The sequence below is a fragment of the Trichechus manatus genome, unplaced genomic scaffold (genome assembly GCF_000243295.1).
Source record: "Trichechus manatus latirostris isolate Lorelei unplaced genomic scaffold, TriManLat1.0 scaffold00040, whole genome shotgun sequence".
Lineage (NCBI taxonomy): Eukaryota > Metazoa > Chordata > Mammalia > Sirenia > Trichechidae > Trichechus > Trichechus manatus.
This window is the reverse complement of record NW_004443976.1, coordinates 11907979-11928289: the sequence shown is the minus strand read 5'-3', so window position 1 is coordinate 11928289 and position 20311 is coordinate 11907979. Positions and strand designations below refer to the sequence as shown.

The following is a 20311-nucleotide window of genomic DNA, read 5'->3' as shown; positions in this document are numbered from 1 at the left end:
TATAGTATCATATCATCTGCAAATAGGGACAGTTTTACTTCTTCATTACCAGTTTAGATGCCCTTTATTTTTCTTGCCGCATAGCTCTAGCCAGGACTTCCAGCACAATGTTAAATAGGAGTGGTGATAAAGGACCTCTTTGTCTTGTTCCTGTTCTCAGAGGAATGCTTTCAGCCTCTCTCCATTAAGAATGATGTTTGCTGTTGGTTTTGTATAGATACCCTTTATTATGTTGAGGAATTTCCCTCCTATACCTATTTTATTGAGAGTTTTTATCAGGAATGGGTGTTGGACTTTCTCAAATGCCTTTTCTGCATCGATTGAGATGATCATGTGATTCTTTTATTTATGTGGTGGATTATGTTGATTAATTTTCTAGTGTTGAACCATCCTTGCATACCTCGTGTGAATCCTACTTGGTCGTGGTGTGCTATTTTTTGATATGATGCTCAAACAGCCAAACTCTTAACCACTACACCACCAGAGCCCCAGGTAGGATTTAGGTGGTGGGAATGACCAGTAGGTGGAGTATGGGGCTAAGAGGTGAATTAAGGTAGCTAGGGGTGGGCCCATGAGGAGAGGGCATGACTCACTCTTTCCTTCCTCACTCTCCCCCACACTCTGCAGAAGGTGGTCCTGTCGTCTGCATCTGGGCCAGGGCTGGATCTGTCTTTGGTCTCAGGACTCCCTCTTCAGCTGAAGATGGATATGTCCAGGGTGGTCCTGAGCCAGGGGCCGAAGGAAGAAGTCCTTGCTCTACCTCCGCTGGGTCTTGAGCCCCTCTCCAATCTCTGGGCCCAGCCTCAGGGCTTCCTCTTCCTGGGGGCTGTACCAGGTAAGAGAGAATAATGTTCAAAGTCCTTAGCACACCACTGAAAACAGCTAAAGGGAGGCAAGAAAGTGGGAAGGGAAGCATTTTGAGGGAAAGGGAACCTCTGAGAGGGAAGAAGAAAAGACCACAAGAAGGGGAGCATGGGGGGCAATGGGAGGAAGAAGGTTGAAAATTTAGTTTGGGAAACCTGGAAAAGTGGGGAGGAGCTTTTGAACTGACCCTAATGCCACTTCCATCCTGCCTTCCTCTAGGAGAAGTCTCTTCTGCCTCCTTTTGTTTGGATGGCCTTTGGGCCCAAGGCCAGAGGCTGGACGTGGACCAGGCCCTGAGCAGAAGCCAGGACATCTGGACTCACAGCTGTCCCCAGAGCTTAGGCAATGGCACTGATACCTCCCATTAAATCCCTGCCTAAAAACTACTTTGACTATCACTCGTTAATTTATTCAACACATATTCACTGTGCATCTGGGGTAAGCACTGGGGTTATACTGATGAGCAAAACCAACTCTGGTTCCTGCCCTCTTGGTGCTCACAGTCCCACGGGGGAGGCAGGCATCCATCCAGGACTAACAAAGAAGTATATAATTGGAAACTCTGATAAGTGCTATGAAGGAGTGTGAAAGCTTGGACATTAGGAGGCCCAGAACCTAGTCTGGGCATCAGAGAAGTCTTCCCTGAGGAAGTGGTGGCTTCTTAGATGAGATCTCAGCACACATGGACACAAACACACACCAAAAAAATCAAACCCGTTGCCGTTGAGTCAGTTCTGACTCACAGGAACCCCATATGTTACAGAGTAGAACTGCTCTATAGGGTTTTCTTGGCTGTAAGCTTTACAGAAGCAGATTGCTAGGCTTTTATTCCACCTGAGAGGTTTTGAGCCATCAACCTTTAGGCTAGTGGTCAAGTGCGAACTGTTTGCACCACCCAGAAACTTTATACACACACACACACACACACACACACACATATCAGATACAGGTCACTTTCTGGGAGCCAGGAGCCTACCTCCTTCCCCAGCATCCACTCCCTCTGGGACTCCACCTTCCTCTCTCCAAAGCTGGTCCCAAGAGATTAGGAGGGAAGGGAAGAGATGGATTTTGTTGTCTCAGCTGATCTGGCCCTTTGGACTGGCCATTGCTGTCCAGGGAAGGAGCAGCAGGGGGCATGAGACGGTCATGGAGAGATGGGGGCAGGGGTTCTGGGAAAAGGGGTGGAGGCTGCAGGGAGAAAGAAAAAGGGAGGGGAACAGAGGGAGAAAGCTGCCTCTATCCAGCTTTCGGTCCACTTGCTGCATTCCCAGATGGATTTGTCTCTACTCCATTAAACAAGAACTGGCTTGTGCAGGTCCCAGCTGGGAAGAACAGACAGATTCAGGAATATCTCTGTCCTCAAAGAATATGATGAACCAGCCCTCTGCCACTAGACCCCTGGAGAATCCTGGTGCCGCAGCCCTTCCCCTGTAACCCATTTGTCTCATCCTCAAGCCTCCTGGGAAACCCTCATACCCAAGTCCCCAGATCCTAGCTCAGTCCTCAGCCCTCTTAGGAACCCTGGTGTCTTAGCCCAAAGTTCCCAACCCCCTAGGGGGGCCTGGGGCTCCAGCCCTCAGCTCCCACCTCTCAATCCGCAGCCCTGTCAATAACTGTTAATTGCTCCTCCAGTCTCCAGCCCCATCCTACCTTCTTACAAAGATCTTCCCCACCAGTAACCCAGGCAACAGGATAAGTCACTCATTGGACCTTCTGTCCCCTTCTGCAGGCATCAGCCAGGACCTAAATAATCCCAGAATAAGGAGGCTGCAGGAAGCTCTGGAGTGGAAGACATAAGTCCCAAGCCCCTTTTTGTACCCTCCCAATCTCAAGTATGCAGAGTCTACAGCTGCCTCCATCCACTCAGGAAGCAAGGTTTTGTAGAACAGTCTTCAGCATAGCCAGGGAGCCCAAACCCAACTCTGGTCCCTGGGCAATGTTTAGGATCAGCCTAGGCTGCCTGAATATATTCATTTGATTGAGCTTTACTGAGCATCTACTATGTACCAGGCACTGTTCTAGACACTGAGGGTACATTAGTGAGAAGGGCAGACGTAGTCCCTGCTCTTATGGAGCTCTCAATATAGTGGAGGGAATTGGGCAAACAGCCCATAAACAAGAAAAGAAATAAACAAGCAGGATAATGTCAGTAGCAGTTAGAGATATAAAGGGAATAAGATCCTATAATAGAGGATGGTGGGGAAACAGGCAATATTAGATAGCTGGTTGGGGCAGGCCTCTGTGAGGAAGCCTCATTCGAACAGAGACATGAATAATGAAAGGAAGCTAGTCACGTGGAGTCTGAGGGTGTGAGCCAGTGGGTAGGGAGGCTAAAGGCCTGGAGGTACTTGGGTACCCACCAACGGGTTTTTCTGAGGGGTAATTTCCTGACCTTGTGTTTCCTGGGAATTTCACCGAGGCTGGCTTTCCTCTTCTCCCTTCCCCCTCTTGAGGACTCTGCTCCCAACCTCTCTTTCTCCAGCCTGCCCTAGATTCCAAGGTTCCTGATTATCATCCAGAGCTGTCTACACCCTTTCATTAAGATTGACTTTGCCTTGACACAGACTTTGCTGGGCTCCCACCAAGGGCACCTACGATGTCCGCCTAGTGTCCCTTGCCTTTCCCACATCCCCCACAATTTTTCCGGAGCTTGGCAGCACACCCTGAAGCCTCCACGTCTGTCCACTCACTCCACTGTATCCACTGACCCTTTATCTCTCTCTCTCTCAACTGGTTTCTTTTTTTTAAATTAACATTTATTGGCTGCTGTGTTAGGCAGTCCACAGGGACTCTAAAGAGGAATAAGACTTGGGCCTGGCCCTGGAGAACTGGGGTCTTGGGAGAGAAGTGTCGTTGTTGTTAGGTACCATCGAGTCAGTTCCAACTCATAGCTACCTCCTGTACAGCAGAGCAAAACACTGTCTGGTCCTGTGCCATCCTCACAATTGTTGCTATGTTTGAGCCCATTGATGCAGCCACCGTGTCAATCCATCTTGTTGAGGGTCTTCCTCTTTCTCGATGACCCTCTACTTTACCAAGCATGCTGTCCTCCAGGGACTGGTCCCTCCTGATAACATGTCCAAAGTACATAAGACAAAGTTTCACCATGCTTGCTTCTAAGGAGGATTTGGCTGTACTTCTTCCAAGACAGATTTGTTCGTTGTTTGTTTGTCCATGGTATGTTCAATATTCTTCGCCAACACCATAATTCAAATGCACCAATTCTTCTTTGGTCTTCTGTATACATTGCCCAGCTTTTGCATGCATATGAGGCAATTGAAAATATCATGGCTTGGATCAGGTGCATCTTAGTTCTCAAAGTGACATCTTTGCTTTTTAACACTTTATAGAGGTCTTTTGCAGCAGACTTGCCCAGTACAATACGTCCTTTCATTTCTTGACTGCTGCTTCCATGGGTGTTGATTGTGGATCTGAGTAAAATGAATCCTTGACAATTTCAGTATTTTCTCTGTTTATCATGATGTTCTACCATGCATCTGTCAGTTTGTCGTACTGTGGTGGCTTTCATGTTGCTGTGATACTGGAAACGATGCCACTGGTGTTTCAAATACCATCAGGGTCACCCATGGTGGACAGGTTTCAGTGGAGCTTCTAGACTAAGACAGACTAGGAAGAAGGACTTGGCAGTCTACTTCTGAAAAAAATGGCTAGTGAAAACCTTATGAACAGCAGCTGAACATTGTCTGATACAGTGTCAGAAGATGAGCCCCTCAGGTTGGAAGGCAGTTAAAATACGGCTAGGGAAGAACTGCCTACTCAAGGTAGAGTCGACCTTAATGACGTGGATGGAGTCAAGTTTTCAGGACCTTCATTTGCTGACGCGGAATGACTTCAAAATGAGAAGAAACAGCTGCAAACATCCATTAATAATCAGAACGTGGAATGTACAAAATATGAATATTGGAAAATTGGAAGTTGTAAAAAATGAAACAAAAAGCATAAAGATCCATATCCCATGGATCAGTGAACTGAAATGGACGAGTATTGGCCATTTTGAACCAGACAATCATATGGTCTACTATGCCAGGAATGACAAATTGAAGAGAAATGGTGTCACATTCATTGTCAAAAAAAAATCTCACGATCTATTCTGAAGTACAGCGCTGTCAGTGATAGGATAATATCCATTTGCCTACGAGGAATACCAATTAATATGACTATTATTCAAACTTACCACCAATCACTAGTGCAAAAGATGAGGAAATTGAAGATTTTTACCAAATTCTTCAGTCTGAAGTTGATCAAACATGCAATCAAGATGCATTGATAATTACTGGTTATTGGAATGCGAAAGTTGGAAACAAAGAAGGATCTGTAGTTGGAAAATACGGAGTTAGTGATAGAAACAACGCTGGCGATCACGTGACAGAATTTTGCAAGACCAATGACTTATTCATTGCAAATACCTTCTTTCAACAAAATAAACGGTGACTATACACGTGAACCTCACTGGATGGAAAACACAGGAGTCAAACTGACTACATCTGTGGAAAGAGATAGTGGAAAAGCTCAATATCATCAGTCAGAACAAGGCCAGGGGCTGACTGCGGAACAGACCATCAATTGTTCGTAACGCAAGTTCAAGATGAAGCTGAAGACAATTAAAACAAGTCCATGAGAATGAAAATATGACTTTGAGTATATCCCACCTGAATTTGGAGACCATCTGAAGAATAGATTTGACGCATTGGACACTAATGATCGAAGACCAGATGAGTTGTGGGATGACATCAAGGACATCATACATGAAGAAAGCAAAAGGTCATTAAAAAGACAGGAAAGAAAGAAAGAAAGAAAGAAAAAAGACCAAAACAGACATCAGAAGAGACTCTGAAACTTGCTCTTGAATGTAGAGTAGCTAAAGCAAAAGAAAGAAATGATGAAGTAAAACAGTTGAACAGAAGATTTCAAAGGGTGGCTCAAGAAGACAAAGTAAAGTATAACTAAATGTGCAAAGACCTGGAGTTAGAAAACCAAAAGGGAAGAATATGCTCGGCATTTCTCAAGTTGAAAGAACTGAAGAAAAATTCAAGCCTCGAGTTGCAATATTGAAGGATTCTATGGGCGAAATATTGAATGACGCAGGAAGCATCCAATGAAGATGGAAACAATACACAGAGTCACTGTACAAAAGAGGATTGACATTCAACCATTTCAGGAAGTACCGTATGATCAAGAACTGATGATATTGAAGGAAGAAGTCCAAGCTGCACTGAAGGCATTGGCAAAAAACAAGTCTTCAGGAGTTGACAGAATATCAGTGAGATGTTTCAACAAACAGATGCAGCTGGAGGGGCTCACTTGTCTATGCCAATAAATGTGGAAGACAGCTACCTGGCCAATTGACTGGAAGAGATCCATATTTGTGCCCATTCCAAAGAAAAATGATCCAACAGAATGTGGAAATTATCAAACAATATCATTAATATCACATGCAAGTAAAATTTTGCTGAAGATAATTCAAAATGGTTTCAGCAGTACATCTATAGGGAACTGCCAGAAATTCAAGCCAGATTCAGAAGAGGACGTGAAATGTGGGCTATCATTGCTGATGTCAGATGGATCTTGGCTGAAAACAGAGAATACCAGAAAGCTGTTTACCTGTGTTTTATTGACTATGCACGTGTATTTGATTGTGCGTTTCATAACAAATTATGGCTAGCATTGCAAAGAATGGGAATTCCAAAACACTTAATTGTGTTCACAGAACCTGTACATAGACCAAGAGGCAGTCGTTCGAACAGAACAAGGGCACACCCCTGGTTTAAAATCAGGAAAGGTGTGTATCAGGGTTGTATCTTTTCACCATATTTATTCAGTCTGTATGCTGAACAAATAATCCAAGAAACTGGACTATATGAAGAACACAGCGTCAGGATTGGAGGAAGACTCACTAACAACCTGTGTTATGCAGATGACACAACCTTGCTTGCTGAAAGCAGAGAACTTGAAGCACAGATGAAAAGACTACAACCTTCAGTAAGGATTACACCTCAACGGAAAGAAAACAAAAATCCTCACAAATGGACCAATAAGCAACATCACGATAAATGGAGAAAATAATGAAGTTGTCAAAGATTTCATTCGACTCAGGTCCACAATCAATGCCCATGGAAACAGCAGTCAAGAAATCAAACGATATATTGCATTGGGCAAATCCGCTGCAAAAGAACTTTAAAGTGTTGAAAAGCAAAGATGTCTCTTTGAGGACTAAGGTGCACCGAATCTAAAGCCATGATATTTTTAATTGCCTCATATGCATGTGAAAGCTGGACAATGTATAAGGAAGACCAAAGAAGAACTGGTGCCTTTAAATTATGGTGTTGGCAAAGAGTATTGAATATACAATGGACTTTCGGAAGAATGAACCAGTCTGTCTTGGAAGAAGTACAGCCAGAGTGCTCCTTGGAAGCGAGGATGGTGAGACTTTGTCGCACATGCTCTGGATGTGTTATCAGGAGAGACCAGTCCCTGGACAAGGACATCATACTTGGTAAGGTAGAGGGTCAGCATAAAAGAGGAAGACCTCAATGAGATGGAACAACACAGTGGCTGCAACAATGGGCTCAAACATAGCAACAATTGTGAGGATGGCCCAGGACCAATCAGTGTTTCGTTCTGCTGTACATGGGGTGGCTCTGAGTCCGAGCCTACTCGATGACACCTAACAACAACAACAATCATGATGCTGCTTATTGGTCCAGTTGTGAGGATTTTGTTTTCTTTATGTTGAGGTATAATCCATACTGAAGGCTGTAGTCTTTGAACTTCATCAGTAAGTACTTCGAGTCTTCTTTGCTTTCAGTAAGCAAGGTTCTATCATCTGCATATTGCAGGTTGTTAATGAGGCTTCCTCCAATCCTGATGCGGGTTCTTCTTCATATAGTCCAGTTTCTTGGATTATTTGCTCAGCATACAGACTGAATAAGTGTGGTGAAAAGATACAATGCTGATACACACCTTTTCTGATTTTAAACCACAGGGTATCCCCTTATTCTGGTCAAATGACTACCTCTTGGTCTATGTACAGGTTCCGCATGAGCACAACTAAGTGTTTTGGAATTCCTATCCTTTGCAATGCTAACCATAATTTGTTATGATCCACACAGTTATATGCCTTTGCATAGTCAAAGTAGACATGTAAAATGCTTTAATAGAGTTATCTATAAGTGCCAGAGAACCTGGTTGCTAGTTCTGTCAAGGATCATCAGGAAAAGACAAATTATTAGACATGTGAACTTGAACAAATAACTAAAATAAGTTGCCATTGAGTTCATGCCAACTATTGGCGACCCCATGTATGTCAGAGTAGAACTGTTCTCCATAGTGTTTTCAGTGGCTGAGTTTCTGGAAGTAGATCACCAGTCCTTTCTTCCAAGGTGCTTCTGGGTGTACTCCAACCTCAATCTTTCAGTTAGCCAAAGGCATTAACTGTTTGCACCACCCAGGGACTCTGAACAAATGACTAAACCTCTTTAACTCTCAGTTTCCCCATCTGCAAAATGGGAATGTTAACCTACCCATAGGGTTGTTGGGAGGATTTGATAAAATCATGTGTGCAAAACATGTAGCACAGTGCTTGGCATATAGAGAGTTCAATATATGAGAGATACTGTTATTATTATTATCAATCTCATGCTTAGTTCTTGAAATACAAGCCTGGGCTTGCCAGGTATAAAAGATGAGGATGGGCATGTGATGTGGCTAAGCCATGGGCAGGAAGAGATGGAATGAGAGCAGTTGGGGAAGCTCCTGTGGCCACATGGTGAAAGGGCTTGTGTGCCTTTGGGCTTGATCTGGTCAGTGACAAAACATCTCTATTCCTAAGTCTCTTCTTTGTTTTTCCTCTGTGTATTAGTTTCCTAGAGCTGTCGTAATAAAATATTACAAACTGGGTGGCTTAAAACAACAGAAATTTATTTTCTCATGGTTCTGGAGGCTAGAAGTCTGAATTCAGGATGTTGGCAGGGCCATGCTCTCTCTGAAAGCTCTAGGGAAATGTCTTTCTTTGTCTTGTCTAGCTTCTAGTGGTCCCAGGCATTCTTTGGCTTGTGGTAGCATAACTCCAATCTCTGTGTCTGCCTTCACATAGCTGTCTTCCCTGTGCATCTGTCTCGGTGCCTCTTCTCTTTTTACAAGGACATCAGTCATATTGGATTCGAGCCCACCCTATTCCAATATGATCTCATGCTAACTTAGCTAATTACATCTGCAAAGACTCTCTTTCCAAATAAGGTCACATTTAAAAGTACCTGGGGTTAGGACTTCAACATATCTTTTTTGGGGGACACAATGCGACTCATAACACTCTGCAAAGACCCATCTTCTTGGGAACCCAGACAACTTGGTGGCAACCAAGGAGTACAGTCCTCATGATGCTGGTGGAGGGAGGGGGAGGAGCTGGGTTCCTAAAAGAGGTTGGAGTTTTGTAATGGCCCTGTGACCCCCATGCCCACCGCGGACTTTTCCAGAATTCCCCTTTCACGGTTTGTTTTCCTCTGAAAACCAATGCTGCATTTAAGTGGGCTGCCCCCTCCATCCCACCTCCTAAACTCCTCATGCTGATCCTAACCTACAGGAGAAGACGGCAAGGAGGCAGCAACAAGTATCTCACCCTTACCTCATAACCCTCCTATAATGCACAGAAGACATTCTTTTATTCCTTTCTAAGTGAGTCTGAGGATGCAGAGCAGAGACTGAGGCAGCAGGCTGCAGGGTGCCCCGAGGACTGGGTCTGCCAAGCTGTGTGTTTTGAAGATAGGGTCCAGATCTTATCTCCCTAGATCAGAGCTGGTCCATTTTGGTGCTCCTTGCCTGATAAAGGAAAAGGCAAGTTGCTTCCCTGAGGTTTCTTGCAGAAGGAGCCACACTACCTTTTAGCCAAATTCAGCAACCAGGCATTATCTTCATAGCTCTGTGGGCTTGCTTATGTATGGAGGATGTCATGGATTGAATTGTGTCCCCCAAAGATACCTGTCAATTTGGCTAGGTCATGATTCCAAGTATTATATGATTGTCTACCATTTTGTAATCTGATGTGATTTCCCTATGTGTTGTATATTCTATCGCTATGATGTAGTAAGATGGATTAGTGGCAGTTATATTGATGAGGTCTGCAAGATTAGATAGTGTCTTAAGCCAATCTCTTCTGAGATATAAAAGAGAGAAGTGAGCAGAGAGACATGGGGACCTCGTACCACCAAGAAAGCAGCACCAGGAGCAGAGTGTATTCTTTGGACCTGAGGTTCCTGTGCTGAGATGCTCCCAGACAAGGAAGACTGATGACAAAGACCTTCCTCTGGAACCAACAGAGAGAAGGCCTTCCTCTGGAGCCGGTGCCCTAAATTTAGACTTGTAGCCTACTAGACTGTGAGACAATAAATTTCTCTTTGCTAAAGCCATCCACTTGTGATACTTCTGTTATAGCGGCACTAAATGACTAAGACAGAGGATATGTAAGAAGTACAAAACAAGGGCTACTCTCAAAATTCTTACAATCTTGTTGAAAAAATAAAACACAAACAATCCAGTTTTTCAAAAAAAATAAAATAAAACACAAACAATCCAGTTTCTCAAGACAAAAACTTAGGCATCAGCCTTGATTTATCTCTTTATCTCATCCCCCATATCCACGCCACTCTACTTCCGAAATAGATCTGGAACCCAGCCTCTTAGCTCCATCTTCAAACCTGCTACCCTGGCCTAAGCCATCCACATCTCCTGCCTGGACTGCTGCAACTGGTCTCCTTGCTTCCCATGGTCCACCCTCCACACAGCAGACACAGTGATTTTCATAAAATTTCATCATGTCACTCCTCTGCTTAAAACCCTAGAATTTCTTCATGATGGTTAGATTAAAATCCAAACCTCTCCCTTTGGTCTACAAGGACCTATATGATTTGGCCCCTGCCTACCTCTTGGAAGGAGCCCTGTGGCTCAGTGGTTAAAGTGCTTGACTGCTAACAGAAAGACGTAGCAGTCTGCTTCTGTAGAGATTTACAGCCTTGGAAACCCTATAGGGTATGTATGTATGATAACTCTTGGAGTTCGTAATGTATTAACCTTTTCTTCTCTCAGTAAAGGTCCCTAGGTGGCACAAACGGTTTGCACTTGACTACCAATCCATCCAAGGAGTCCTGGCGGCACAGTGGTTAAAGTACTTGGCTGCTAACCAAAAGGTTTGAACTCACCAGCCACTCCACAAAAGAAAGATGTGGCAGTATGCTTCTATAAAGATTACAGCTTTACTTACTGGCCTGACAGAGACTGGAGAAACCCCGCGACTATGGCTCCCGGACACCGTTTTAGCTCAGTAATGAAGTCACTCCTGAGGTTCCCCTTTCAGCCAAAGATTAGACATGCCCATAAAGCAAAATGAGACTAAAGGGGCACACTAGCCCAGGGGCAAGGACTAGAAGGCAGGAGGGGGCAGGAAAGCTGGTAATAGGGAACCCAATGTCAAGAAGGGGAGAGTGTTGACATGTGAAGTTGGTAACCAATGTCACAAAACAGTATGTTTACTGTTTAATGAGAAACTAGTTTGTTCTGTAAAACTTCATCTAAAGTACAATAATAAATAATAAAAAGAAAAAAAAAGAAGATTACAGCTTTGGAAACCCTATGGGGGCAGTTCTACTCTGTCCTATAGGGTCACTATGAGTCAGAATCGACTCAACGGCAGTAGATTTGGTTTGGTTTGAGTACCAACCCACCCAGTGGTACCATGGAAGAAAAGGCCTGGCTATCTGCTTCTATGGAGCAGTTCTACTCTATAATACATGGGGTCACCACGAATCAGAATTGACTAGATGGCTCCAGGTTCTTTTTTTTTTTTTTTTTTTTTGTGGCTTCTTCATTAAATCCCAGCCTTCCCTCATGCACTTCCTTCTTTCTGGAAGGCTCTTCCTCCACATCTCCCGATCACTCGTTCTGGTCATTTACCAACCAGCCAATCCCATGGCTGTCAAGTCGATTCCAACTCACAGCGACCCTATAGGACAGAGTAGAACTGCCCCGTGGGGTTTCCAAGGAGTGATTGGTGGATTCGAGCTGCCAACCATTTGGTCAGTGGTCAATCACTTCTGGTCATTTAGGTCTCACATTAAAATTCACCTCCTCAGTAAGGCCATCCCTGACTCCCCAGGCTCTCTCTATCACATTACCCTGTTTTATTTTCCTGCATAGTATTAACATTATTTTATTAGTTTGTTTATTTTTGTTGTCTACTGGGATGGGAGCCCCAGAAGCACAGGGTTTGGAATAGTTCCTGGCTCTAATCAAATACTCATTAGACATGCAGTGAATGAATGAACAAGGGTTGGGGCTGGACTCTGAAGGGCAGGTGGTCTTCCAGGATAGGGGAATGAAATGCACAAAGGTGTGAAGTCCGGAGCAAGCACAGCCTGTCCTGAAAGAGGTCGACTCAACTCCGGCTGGAGAGTGGTGAGGAACTAGTGGGAAAGGAGGTTGGAAATGCAGGCTGGGTCTCGAGTGTGGAGTACCCTGAATGTCAGACTGAAGAAGAATCAGGACTTCATCCTGCAGGGTAATGGAAGGCCATTGAAGACCTTTGAGCTGAGGAAAGGGCTAATTAAAGCTGTCTTTTGAGAAGATTAACGAAGTGTCTGCTGCAGAATAGACTGACCTGACGCAGGGCCAGCTGCACAATTTACGGGACCTAGTGCAACATGTGGAGACCTGGTGGCAAAGTGGATAAGAGCTTGGCTGCTAACCAGAAGGCTGGCAGTTTAAATCCACCAGCTGCTCCTTGGAAACCCTATGGGCTAGTCCTACTCTGTCCAATAAGGTCGCTATGAGTCAGAATTGACTCAATGACAGTGAGTTTGGTTTTGGTTTTAGTGCAAAATGAAAAATGCAGGGCCCCTTGTTCAAAAAGCAGAGAAAAACTGCTGTTAAAGGCTCTAATATATAAAATGCTTTCCTTTCTTCCATGGTCCTTTTCTCAACTTGCGATGGTGTTTTTAATTTGCTATTTAATGTCCATCTAAGTAAAGAACTATGGTTGCCCCATCTTTCCCTTTCTTTCTCCGTCATTTGCAGAGTAAGTGGTTGGTCAGTACAGGGAAGCAACCTGACCAAGAAAGGATATGATAGGGTGTCTTGATCATCTGTATTTCCTAGAACGCCATTGTCTTCTTCTGTGTCCAAAGCACGTTCTGGTTCAAATGGAAACTGTGACCTCTCAGCTGTCAGCAAGCCCACTTTTTCAGTTGTAGACATAATGTATTTACCTTGAACTCACTTTGGGTCTTGCTGAACTCCCAGAGTTCTGTGCTCACGGAGCATCTCAAACACTCTGTGTGAACAGAACAGCTTATTGTGCGTATCTCTTCTGCTCACACACGCACTCTATTGTCCCTTTGGACTTTACTTAGAAAACCAAGCTCAAAGATAAAAGTATTACAAATTTCAAGGCAGCAACAGCAGAGCATTAAACCAAGCATAGGGCCATTCTGAGCATGGGTCCTTATGCAACTGCATAGGTCACCCACCCATGAAGCCTAGAGAGAGACAGAGAGAGAGAGAGAGGGAAACTGAGGGCTAGGGTGATAGTCTAGATGTGAATTATTGAGTCTAGGGCCAAGGAGTTACAGTGAGAGTTGAAAGGAGAAGAAAGGCCTCTCCAAGGACTAGTGACAAGATTAAAGAGAGATTAAAAGAGAGAGAGAATGACTGTTAACACATGGCATTTAGAGACTCTTTGACTTTCTACTAGACTGTGAGTCTCTCGAACCATATGAGAGCCTCGACCTTTGTCCCATGGATTTAGTGCCGCACGTGGTCCCTCGTAGATGCTCATGTTTGTTGACCCAAATGGGCACATGAGGAGGGGAGTTCAGACACGAGGAGGGTGGAGGCAGGCAGAACACCTAAGCAGACCTGGCTGCAGGGCCAGGGTCTCAGGGCAATGCTGGCACTCGCAGGTGGTGCTGGGAGGGCTTCACCAAGAAAGGCTTGGGAAGCCTGGTATCAGGAGGAGAGGAGGTGGGAAAGCCGGCTGTGCAGAGGACCAGATGGTGAGGAGAAGGGGCTGCGGGACTGGAGCAGGTGGTGTTGGGAGGACTGCAAGCAGCTCCCGTGACAGGAACTTCCCTCTTGTGGTGGTTCTGTCATCTCAGAGATTCTTCCCTGGGTGCCTGCTCTAGCCTCCATCTCCTGCATCCAGGCTGGTCTCTAGGCCCCAGTCTGTCTTGGACTCTGGCTCTTCTCTATTCCTCTCACATTCGGCCCTGCTTGTCTCCTGGACTCTTTCGCTGTAGCAGTGTCCTCTCTTTCCAACTCCCTGCCTGAGGCCCCCCACCTCTGAGCATAGCATATATCGGCTTCCCCCTGGGTTTCTGAGTTTTTCTGGGGTTATCCTTCCCTCTACTCCGCACGGACACGCCCCTCACCCTCTCTTCCCACCCCTATGCAGTTCGGTAACTAGGGCGAGGTTAAGGGAGAGACTGCCTTGTCCCAAAGAGGTGGCAGGGGGCAGGCCCCATCGCTCTCTCCATAACTGCATATGTACGAGGTTGTCTGGGCCAGAGACGAGGAGGCGGGGCTTCTGGGGGTGGGAAGGGGGCGGGCACCCACAGGGCCGCCGAGTATAAAGGCGGCTGGCCTCGGCCGCCGGCCGCGCACTGCTGAGGAGCGGAGCCTCGACCTGGGGGACCCCCATCCTTGGCTGTACCCTAACTGCGCGTCCCCACCCTACCCCCGCGGCCGAGCTGGTGCGGTGGTCTCTGATCGGCGGAAGAGCCTTGAGCAGTGGCTGGCCCTACTCCACAGCCTCGTTGCATCTCGGATTTCGGGGCGTCCCCCTCCCCCACCTCTCCCCGCCTCTTTGCTCCCCGCTTTTTTCTTCGTTTAGCTCTGGTTTTGTAGCCGTCTATTTTTGCACCTCTTTACGTTTTGCTTCTACGCTGTTTGGGGTGAAGCTGCATTCGTACCCCTGCCCCTTTTTATCCTACCCTGCCCTGACAACCCCCCTTTTCATTGCAGTCGGGGGGCCTAGGATCAGTGCATCTTCCGCCGCGCTGCCAGCACCCCGCAGCGCGTGGCTGTGCACCTCGGAATTTGCAGCAGCTGCATATCTGAGGGGAGTCTCCCTCAGCCCCACCGCCTTTGCTCCGCGAGGGTTCTGGTGCGTGGGGGGCTTCAGCGCGCGGCGCCCCCGCTTCTCCGCAGCCCCCGCCCCGCGCAGGGACTCGCGCCGCGCTGCCAAGATGGTCATCCGGAAAGAGAAGAAGAGCTGCGGGCAGGTGGTTGAGGAGTGGAAGGAGTTCGTGTGGAACCCGAGAACGCACCAGTTTATGGGCCGCACCGGGACCAGCTGGGGTACGCGGGGCGGGCGCGCGAGAGCCGGGGGACGCTGGGCCACGCCTCGCGGGCGCAGGGCTCGGTTGGCGCGGCCCTAGCCCCCTCCCGGGTCCCGGTGTCCAGCCCCCCTGCCGGTTTCTGGGCTGGGAGGGGGCCGATCACCAGTCTAATCTCCCCTGCTGGCCGCTGCGGAGGCGGAGAAAGTAGGTCGCGGCCTCCTTCCCGCCCCCCGCGGAGCCCCCTCAGGCGGGGGGTCGCGGGCTCTGCGCGCGTGTCCGCGCCGCGGCGCTCGCGCTCCCTCCCGGGTCTGACCGCTTCACACCGGCTTCCCGGCTTTGAGAGCCCCCCTTATCTCCCCCCAGGCTCTGGATAGCTCGCCAAGCCCGTCTATTTTTAGCTCGTGCCCACCCTCTGGAACCTGGGAACATTCACGAGGGGGCGGGTCTTGGAAAGGTGGGAGGCAGGGTGCTGGAGGGTGGCTGGTCACAGTTATCTGTATACCACCGCCGAGCGTTGGGAGCCCTCTGTGGCTGCTTTGTGGGTGGGGGGCTGGTGGGGAGGGGGGTAGTATGAGGTGTCAGAGCCTGGATGTTCTTCTGCTCGCATGTCGGCGGGGGAGGGAGGAGGGGTCAGTGGTGGTGAGATATGCACATCATCTGCCAGGTGTGCCTCTGGAGTTGGGGTGACTCGTGGCTCAGGATGTTCCCTACCCAATACTATGGCGGGATTCAGGGCCTGCGGAGCGAGTTGTGCAAGGGCCGGGGTCTGGGGATGGGCAATGCAGGGGAGGGGTAGAATTCTTCCAAGAGGGCTTGTCAAGCCGAAAAGTCGAAGCGCAGGGGACACAGTGTGACACAGTTTACAATTCATCCAACACTGCTTGAACACTGTCCTCATCAGCCCACCTGCCTAGGAACCCACGAGGCAGGTCCAATGTGGTTTTTGCCCTTAGTCCAGCCCCTGGGATCTGTGGGGTTCAGAATGCTTGGGAGAACTTGAAGATACTTCCTTGAGGAAGTGTCTTCTGAGATGGAAGGACTGGGAGTCTGAGGTGGGAGGGGTGGGGGGAGGTGGAAACAGCAGGCGCTTCCACTAGGCTGAGTGAGTGATGGAGTGATGGTGTCAGACGTCCATCCACAAGGACCTAACTAGGTTGGGGAAGGCCTGTGGGAGATTCCACAGCAAGCCCTGCTTCTATCCTGGGTGCTGCGTGTGAGTTGGGGTGTGACTGTTGAAGGCACTGCATAGCTATCCGTCTTAGATTTTGTAGCCAGGCTGGAGTGTAAGATCCTTCATTTCAGAAGCTGTGTTCAAGGTTTGGCTTCTATTGGGGACCAGGAGAGAGAAGATTTTGCTATTTGAGTGTGGTGTACAAATCCATGCTGTGAGGGTCCAGGCTCTGAAGGATGGTATAAGAGCTTGATTGTGAGTGGCCATTGCCAGCAGAAAAAGTCACTGGGGTGGGAGTTTTAAGCACGAGCACCAAGGTAGTGGTAACAGATGTTGTGCCTATTTCAGGGCCACAGATGATAAAGTTGGGAATGTGATTTGAGGCAAAATTACTTCAGCCTATACTTGGGGTTGCCCCAGCAACGAGAGTTTAGTCTCTTGTGGCCACCATACGGTTGCACTTCACTGTGCCCTAGGACCAGGAGGGGGCTGGGAGTCATGGCTGGAAGCTAGGCAAAACTGCCTCTGTTTCCAGCTTGTCTCATTTTGCTCCCAGGGGAGGGCTTTGGGAAGTCCCTGTGGACATTCCAGAGCAGAACTTCTGAGGAGGTAGAAGGGTGGGTGGGGGTAGGTGAGGTCATGGTGGGAGACTTGGAACTTATTGACCCTATTTCCTCTACCCTAGCCTTTATCCTCCTCTTCTACCTTGTCTTCTATGGCTTCCTCACGGCCATGTTCACCCTCACCATGTGGGTGATGCTCCAGACTGTTTCTGACCATACCCCCAAGTACCAGGACCGACTGGCCACACCGGGTGAGTGAGGAAGTGCTAACCACTGTCCTGCCCTCTAAACCTCCAAAAGGAACTCACAGGCTAAGAAAACTCACAGGAAGGTGTTTGGTTCTGATAAACCAATCACCTATGCTGGGAAGTTCTTTTTGAAGTTTTCCTTCCTTTCCATTTCATGCACCTGAAAGCTGTGTTCTGGGGAGATGGCAGATGTTCATAGAAATCTCCTTCCATGAAGATCTTCACCCCATCCCTCACCCTGGTGTTCCCTATGTCCACCTTCTTCCCTCTGTATGTGGTCCCTCAGTTCACATATACCCCATGCCCTTGCCCTTGTCTAGGCTTGATGATTCGCCCCAAGACTGAGAACCTTGATGTCATTGTCAACATCAGCGACACGGAAAGCTGGGACCAGCATGTTCAGAAACTCAACAAGTTCTTGGAGCGTGAGTGTGGGGCTGGCTGTATAACCGTTCAGGACCTTGAGCAGGGGATTGGGGTCCCTAGAGGCAGGACATCAGGTCTATGACTCTCTCTCTTCCACCTCTGTAGCTTATAATGACTCCATCCAAGCCCAAAAGAATGATGTCTGCCGCCCTGGACGTTATTATGAACAACCTGATAACGGAGTCCTCAACTACCCAAAACGTGCCTGCCAATTCAACCGGACACAGCTGGGTGACTGTTCTGGCATCGGAGATCCCACTCACTATGGTTACAGCACTGGGCAGCCCTGTGTCTTCATCAAGATGAACAGGGTACAAATGACCTTGGTCCTGAGGGAGAGCAGAGGAGGGGTCTGGGGCCACCAGCTCTGCTGACAGTTGCTTCTTTCCCCTGGGGCTAATTAGGATTAGGGAGTCCCCGGAAACCCTGGTGCTTTAGTGGTTAAGAGCTACAGCTGCTAACTGAAAGATCGGCAGTTCAAATCCACTAGGCGCCCCTTGGAAACTGTATGGAATAGTTCTACTCTGTCCTGTAGGGTCACTATGAGTCGGGATTGACTTGACGGCAATGGGTTTGTTTTTTTTTTTTTTTTTTGGCTGGTGCAAACGGTTAATGCACTTGGCTGCTAACTGAAAGGTTGGAGGTTCTAGTCCACCCAGATGTGCCCTCAGAAGAAAGCCCTGGCCAGCTACTTCTGAAAAAATCAGCCACTGAAAACCCTGTGGAACACAGTTCTACTCTAACACATATGGGATTGCCAACTCAAAGGCAACTGGTTGGTTAATAAAGATTAGAGAGATTTTTGGATATTTGAGAGAATAAGAGAGGTGGGGCCAATGGAGAATAAGATCTGTAGCTAGAAGACTGGATAGCTGTGTCTTTGATAACTGCTTCCTCTAACCCTTACCACCCTCCCCCTTCACTCCAGGTCATCAACTTCTATGCAGGAGCAAATCAAAGCATGAATGTTACCTGTGCAGGGAAGGTGAGTTTGGGGACCTTGTCCACCCGTCCACCTATTTGTCCTTCATTGTTTTCATGTAATTCACTCATCTCTTCCTGTCTTCTTTGCTCCCAGAGGCCCTGTCACTATAGGGACAAGGGGGTAAGAGTGGGCTCCCATAGCACTTGAACTCCAATGTGCCCCCACCCTTCTTGCTTCTCTCTAGGATGTGAAGCCTGCGCTGGTGTGGATAGAGACACCTCCCCCTCCTCTGCCAAAGTCCTGGCCTCAGGCTTCTCTCCCTAACCCTTCCATCTTCTCTTTATTCACTGGTTATCCACGTCTTCACCTGCTCCTCAGTTCTCTTTAGGTATCTGGTAGCTGCTGATTTGTTAGCACGCGCCTCCACTGACAGGGCCTTGGAGCCCTGCTCCCCCTACCCCTGTCCTCTCTAGGAACTTGCTCCCCTTCTCCATTCACAACCCTTTTTGCTTCCTACTGAGCCCTTACTCATGCATCTCTTCTCTCTTGGATCTGCTCCAGAAACTGATTCCTGACGATGGGGTAAGAGCTTGGGGTGGGAGTAGTGTAGGAGGTTTTAGTGGCAGTAGCACCCTTAAGGAGTTCCTAGTCTGATGAGAGAGACAGAACATCCCCCCTCCTGCACACACGCAGACTCACAGCTCAGCGGACACAGATTTGAGGAAGGAATAATTTAGGAGCAAAGGAAGAACAAAGAGAAGTGTGGGGAACCCTGAGCTTCCAGCTCCCTGCCATCCCTAACATGCTCTCCTCCTTACACTTCCGCACCCCCACAGCGAGATGAAGATGCTGAGAACCTTGGCAGCTTTGTTATGTTCCCTGCCAATGGCAACATCGACCTCATGTACTTCCCATACTACGGCAAAAAGTTCCATGTAAGTCCCATGGGAGGCTGGGATAGTGGATCCTTGAGGGGAGCAGTTCTTCGGGAAGAGGTTGGGTTGCCATAGACCTAGACCCTCACTCTCCCTCTCTGGCCCAGGTGAACTACACACAGCCCTTGGTGGCCGTGAAGTTCCTGAATGTGACCCCCAATGTGGAGGTGAACGTGGAATGCCGCATCAACGCTGCCAACATCGCCACAGATGATGAGCGAGACAAGTTTGCTGGCCGCGTGGCCTTCAAACTCCGTATCAACAAAACCTGAGGCCCCTTCCTTCCGCCCCTACCTCTTTCCCATGGATGCTTCTGGAAGGTCCCTGACCCTGCCTGATCCTTCCCTCACCCACCCCAAAGGTATTTTTTATAACAGAGCTATGACTTGTCTAAGCCTCACCCCTTTTCCTTTACTTCCCAATCCAGCCTGGTGTCCACTGTGATTCCCTGGCTGCACCCATTTTCCAGCTTCTTCTCCCAACTCTAGCTCCATCAAGATGGCCACAGAGGAGTTAGAAGCCTTTCTCACTTTGACTTAGCTGTGAATGGGATGTCCTCACAGCTACCCACCTCTCTTGATCTCCTATCCCCAGAGAGCTGTGAAAACGCCCAACCTTTGGCTTCCCAGAGATGAATGTGGTATTGGTACTTCCATTCCTAAGCTTCAGCCTCTTGCCTTTCGGTCACCCCCACACTTTTACCGTCACCTACACAGTGGCTTTTGATTTCACTAGTTCCTCTGGCAGATCTTCACTTCCTCTCCCTCCCTATTCCCTTCCCTGAAGTGAGACCATTTTTAATTGAGGACAAGGTAGTTCTGTGGCCCTTTCCCTATT

The 20311-nt window shown here is 47.9% G+C and overlaps 2 protein-coding genes across 7 annotated transcripts in view; both read left to right on the top strand.

The window, feature by feature from the left end:
* Positions 1 to 1256, top strand: part of SHBG (sex hormone binding globulin) — a 7410-nt gene extending 6154 nt beyond the window's left edge. For 4 of the 6 annotated variants that reach the window (XM_004376023.2, XM_023731018.1, XM_012555506.1 and 1 more), the window contains 2 exons: positions 628 to 835; positions 1084 to 1232. In XM_004376023.2, the coding sequence (XP_004376080.1) occupies positions 628 to 835; positions 1084 to 1232 (357 nt within the window). Of the gene's footprint in view, positions 1 to 627; positions 836 to 1083 lie in introns of all 6 variants that reach the window. The other 2 variants (XM_012555505.2, XM_012555507.2) reach the window with 2 other exon arrangements.
* A 13857-nt stretch (positions 1257 to 15113) lies between these two features.
* ATP1B2 (ATPase Na+/K+ transporting subunit beta 2) lies at positions 15114 to 19746 on the top strand. Its single transcript, XM_004376022.1, has 7 exons — positions 15114 to 15225; positions 17063 to 17191; positions 17509 to 17613; positions 17720 to 17925; positions 18543 to 18599; positions 19376 to 19474; positions 19582 to 19746. Exons 1-7 carry the CDS (start codon positions 15114 to 15116, stop codon positions 19744 to 19746), a joined length of 873 nt encoding a protein of 290 aa, XP_004376079.1.
* Positions 19747 to 20311: the final 565 nt, after the last annotated feature.

Excerpts from the sequence above, each read along its gene's own strand:
- ATP1B2 (XM_004376022.1), top strand. The coding sequence starts at position 15,114 with ATGGTCATCCGGAAAGAGAAGAAGAGCTGCGGGCAGGTGGTTGAGGAG. Across the intron at positions 15,226-17,062 it reads CCGCACCGGGACCAGCTGGG|CCTTTATCCTCCTCTTCTAC; the intron begins GTACGCGGGGCG and ends CCTCTACCCTAG. Across the intron at positions 17,614-17,719 it reads ACTCAACAAGTTCTTGGAGC|CTTATAATGACTCCATCCAA; the intron begins GTGAGTGTGGGG and ends CCACCTCTGTAG.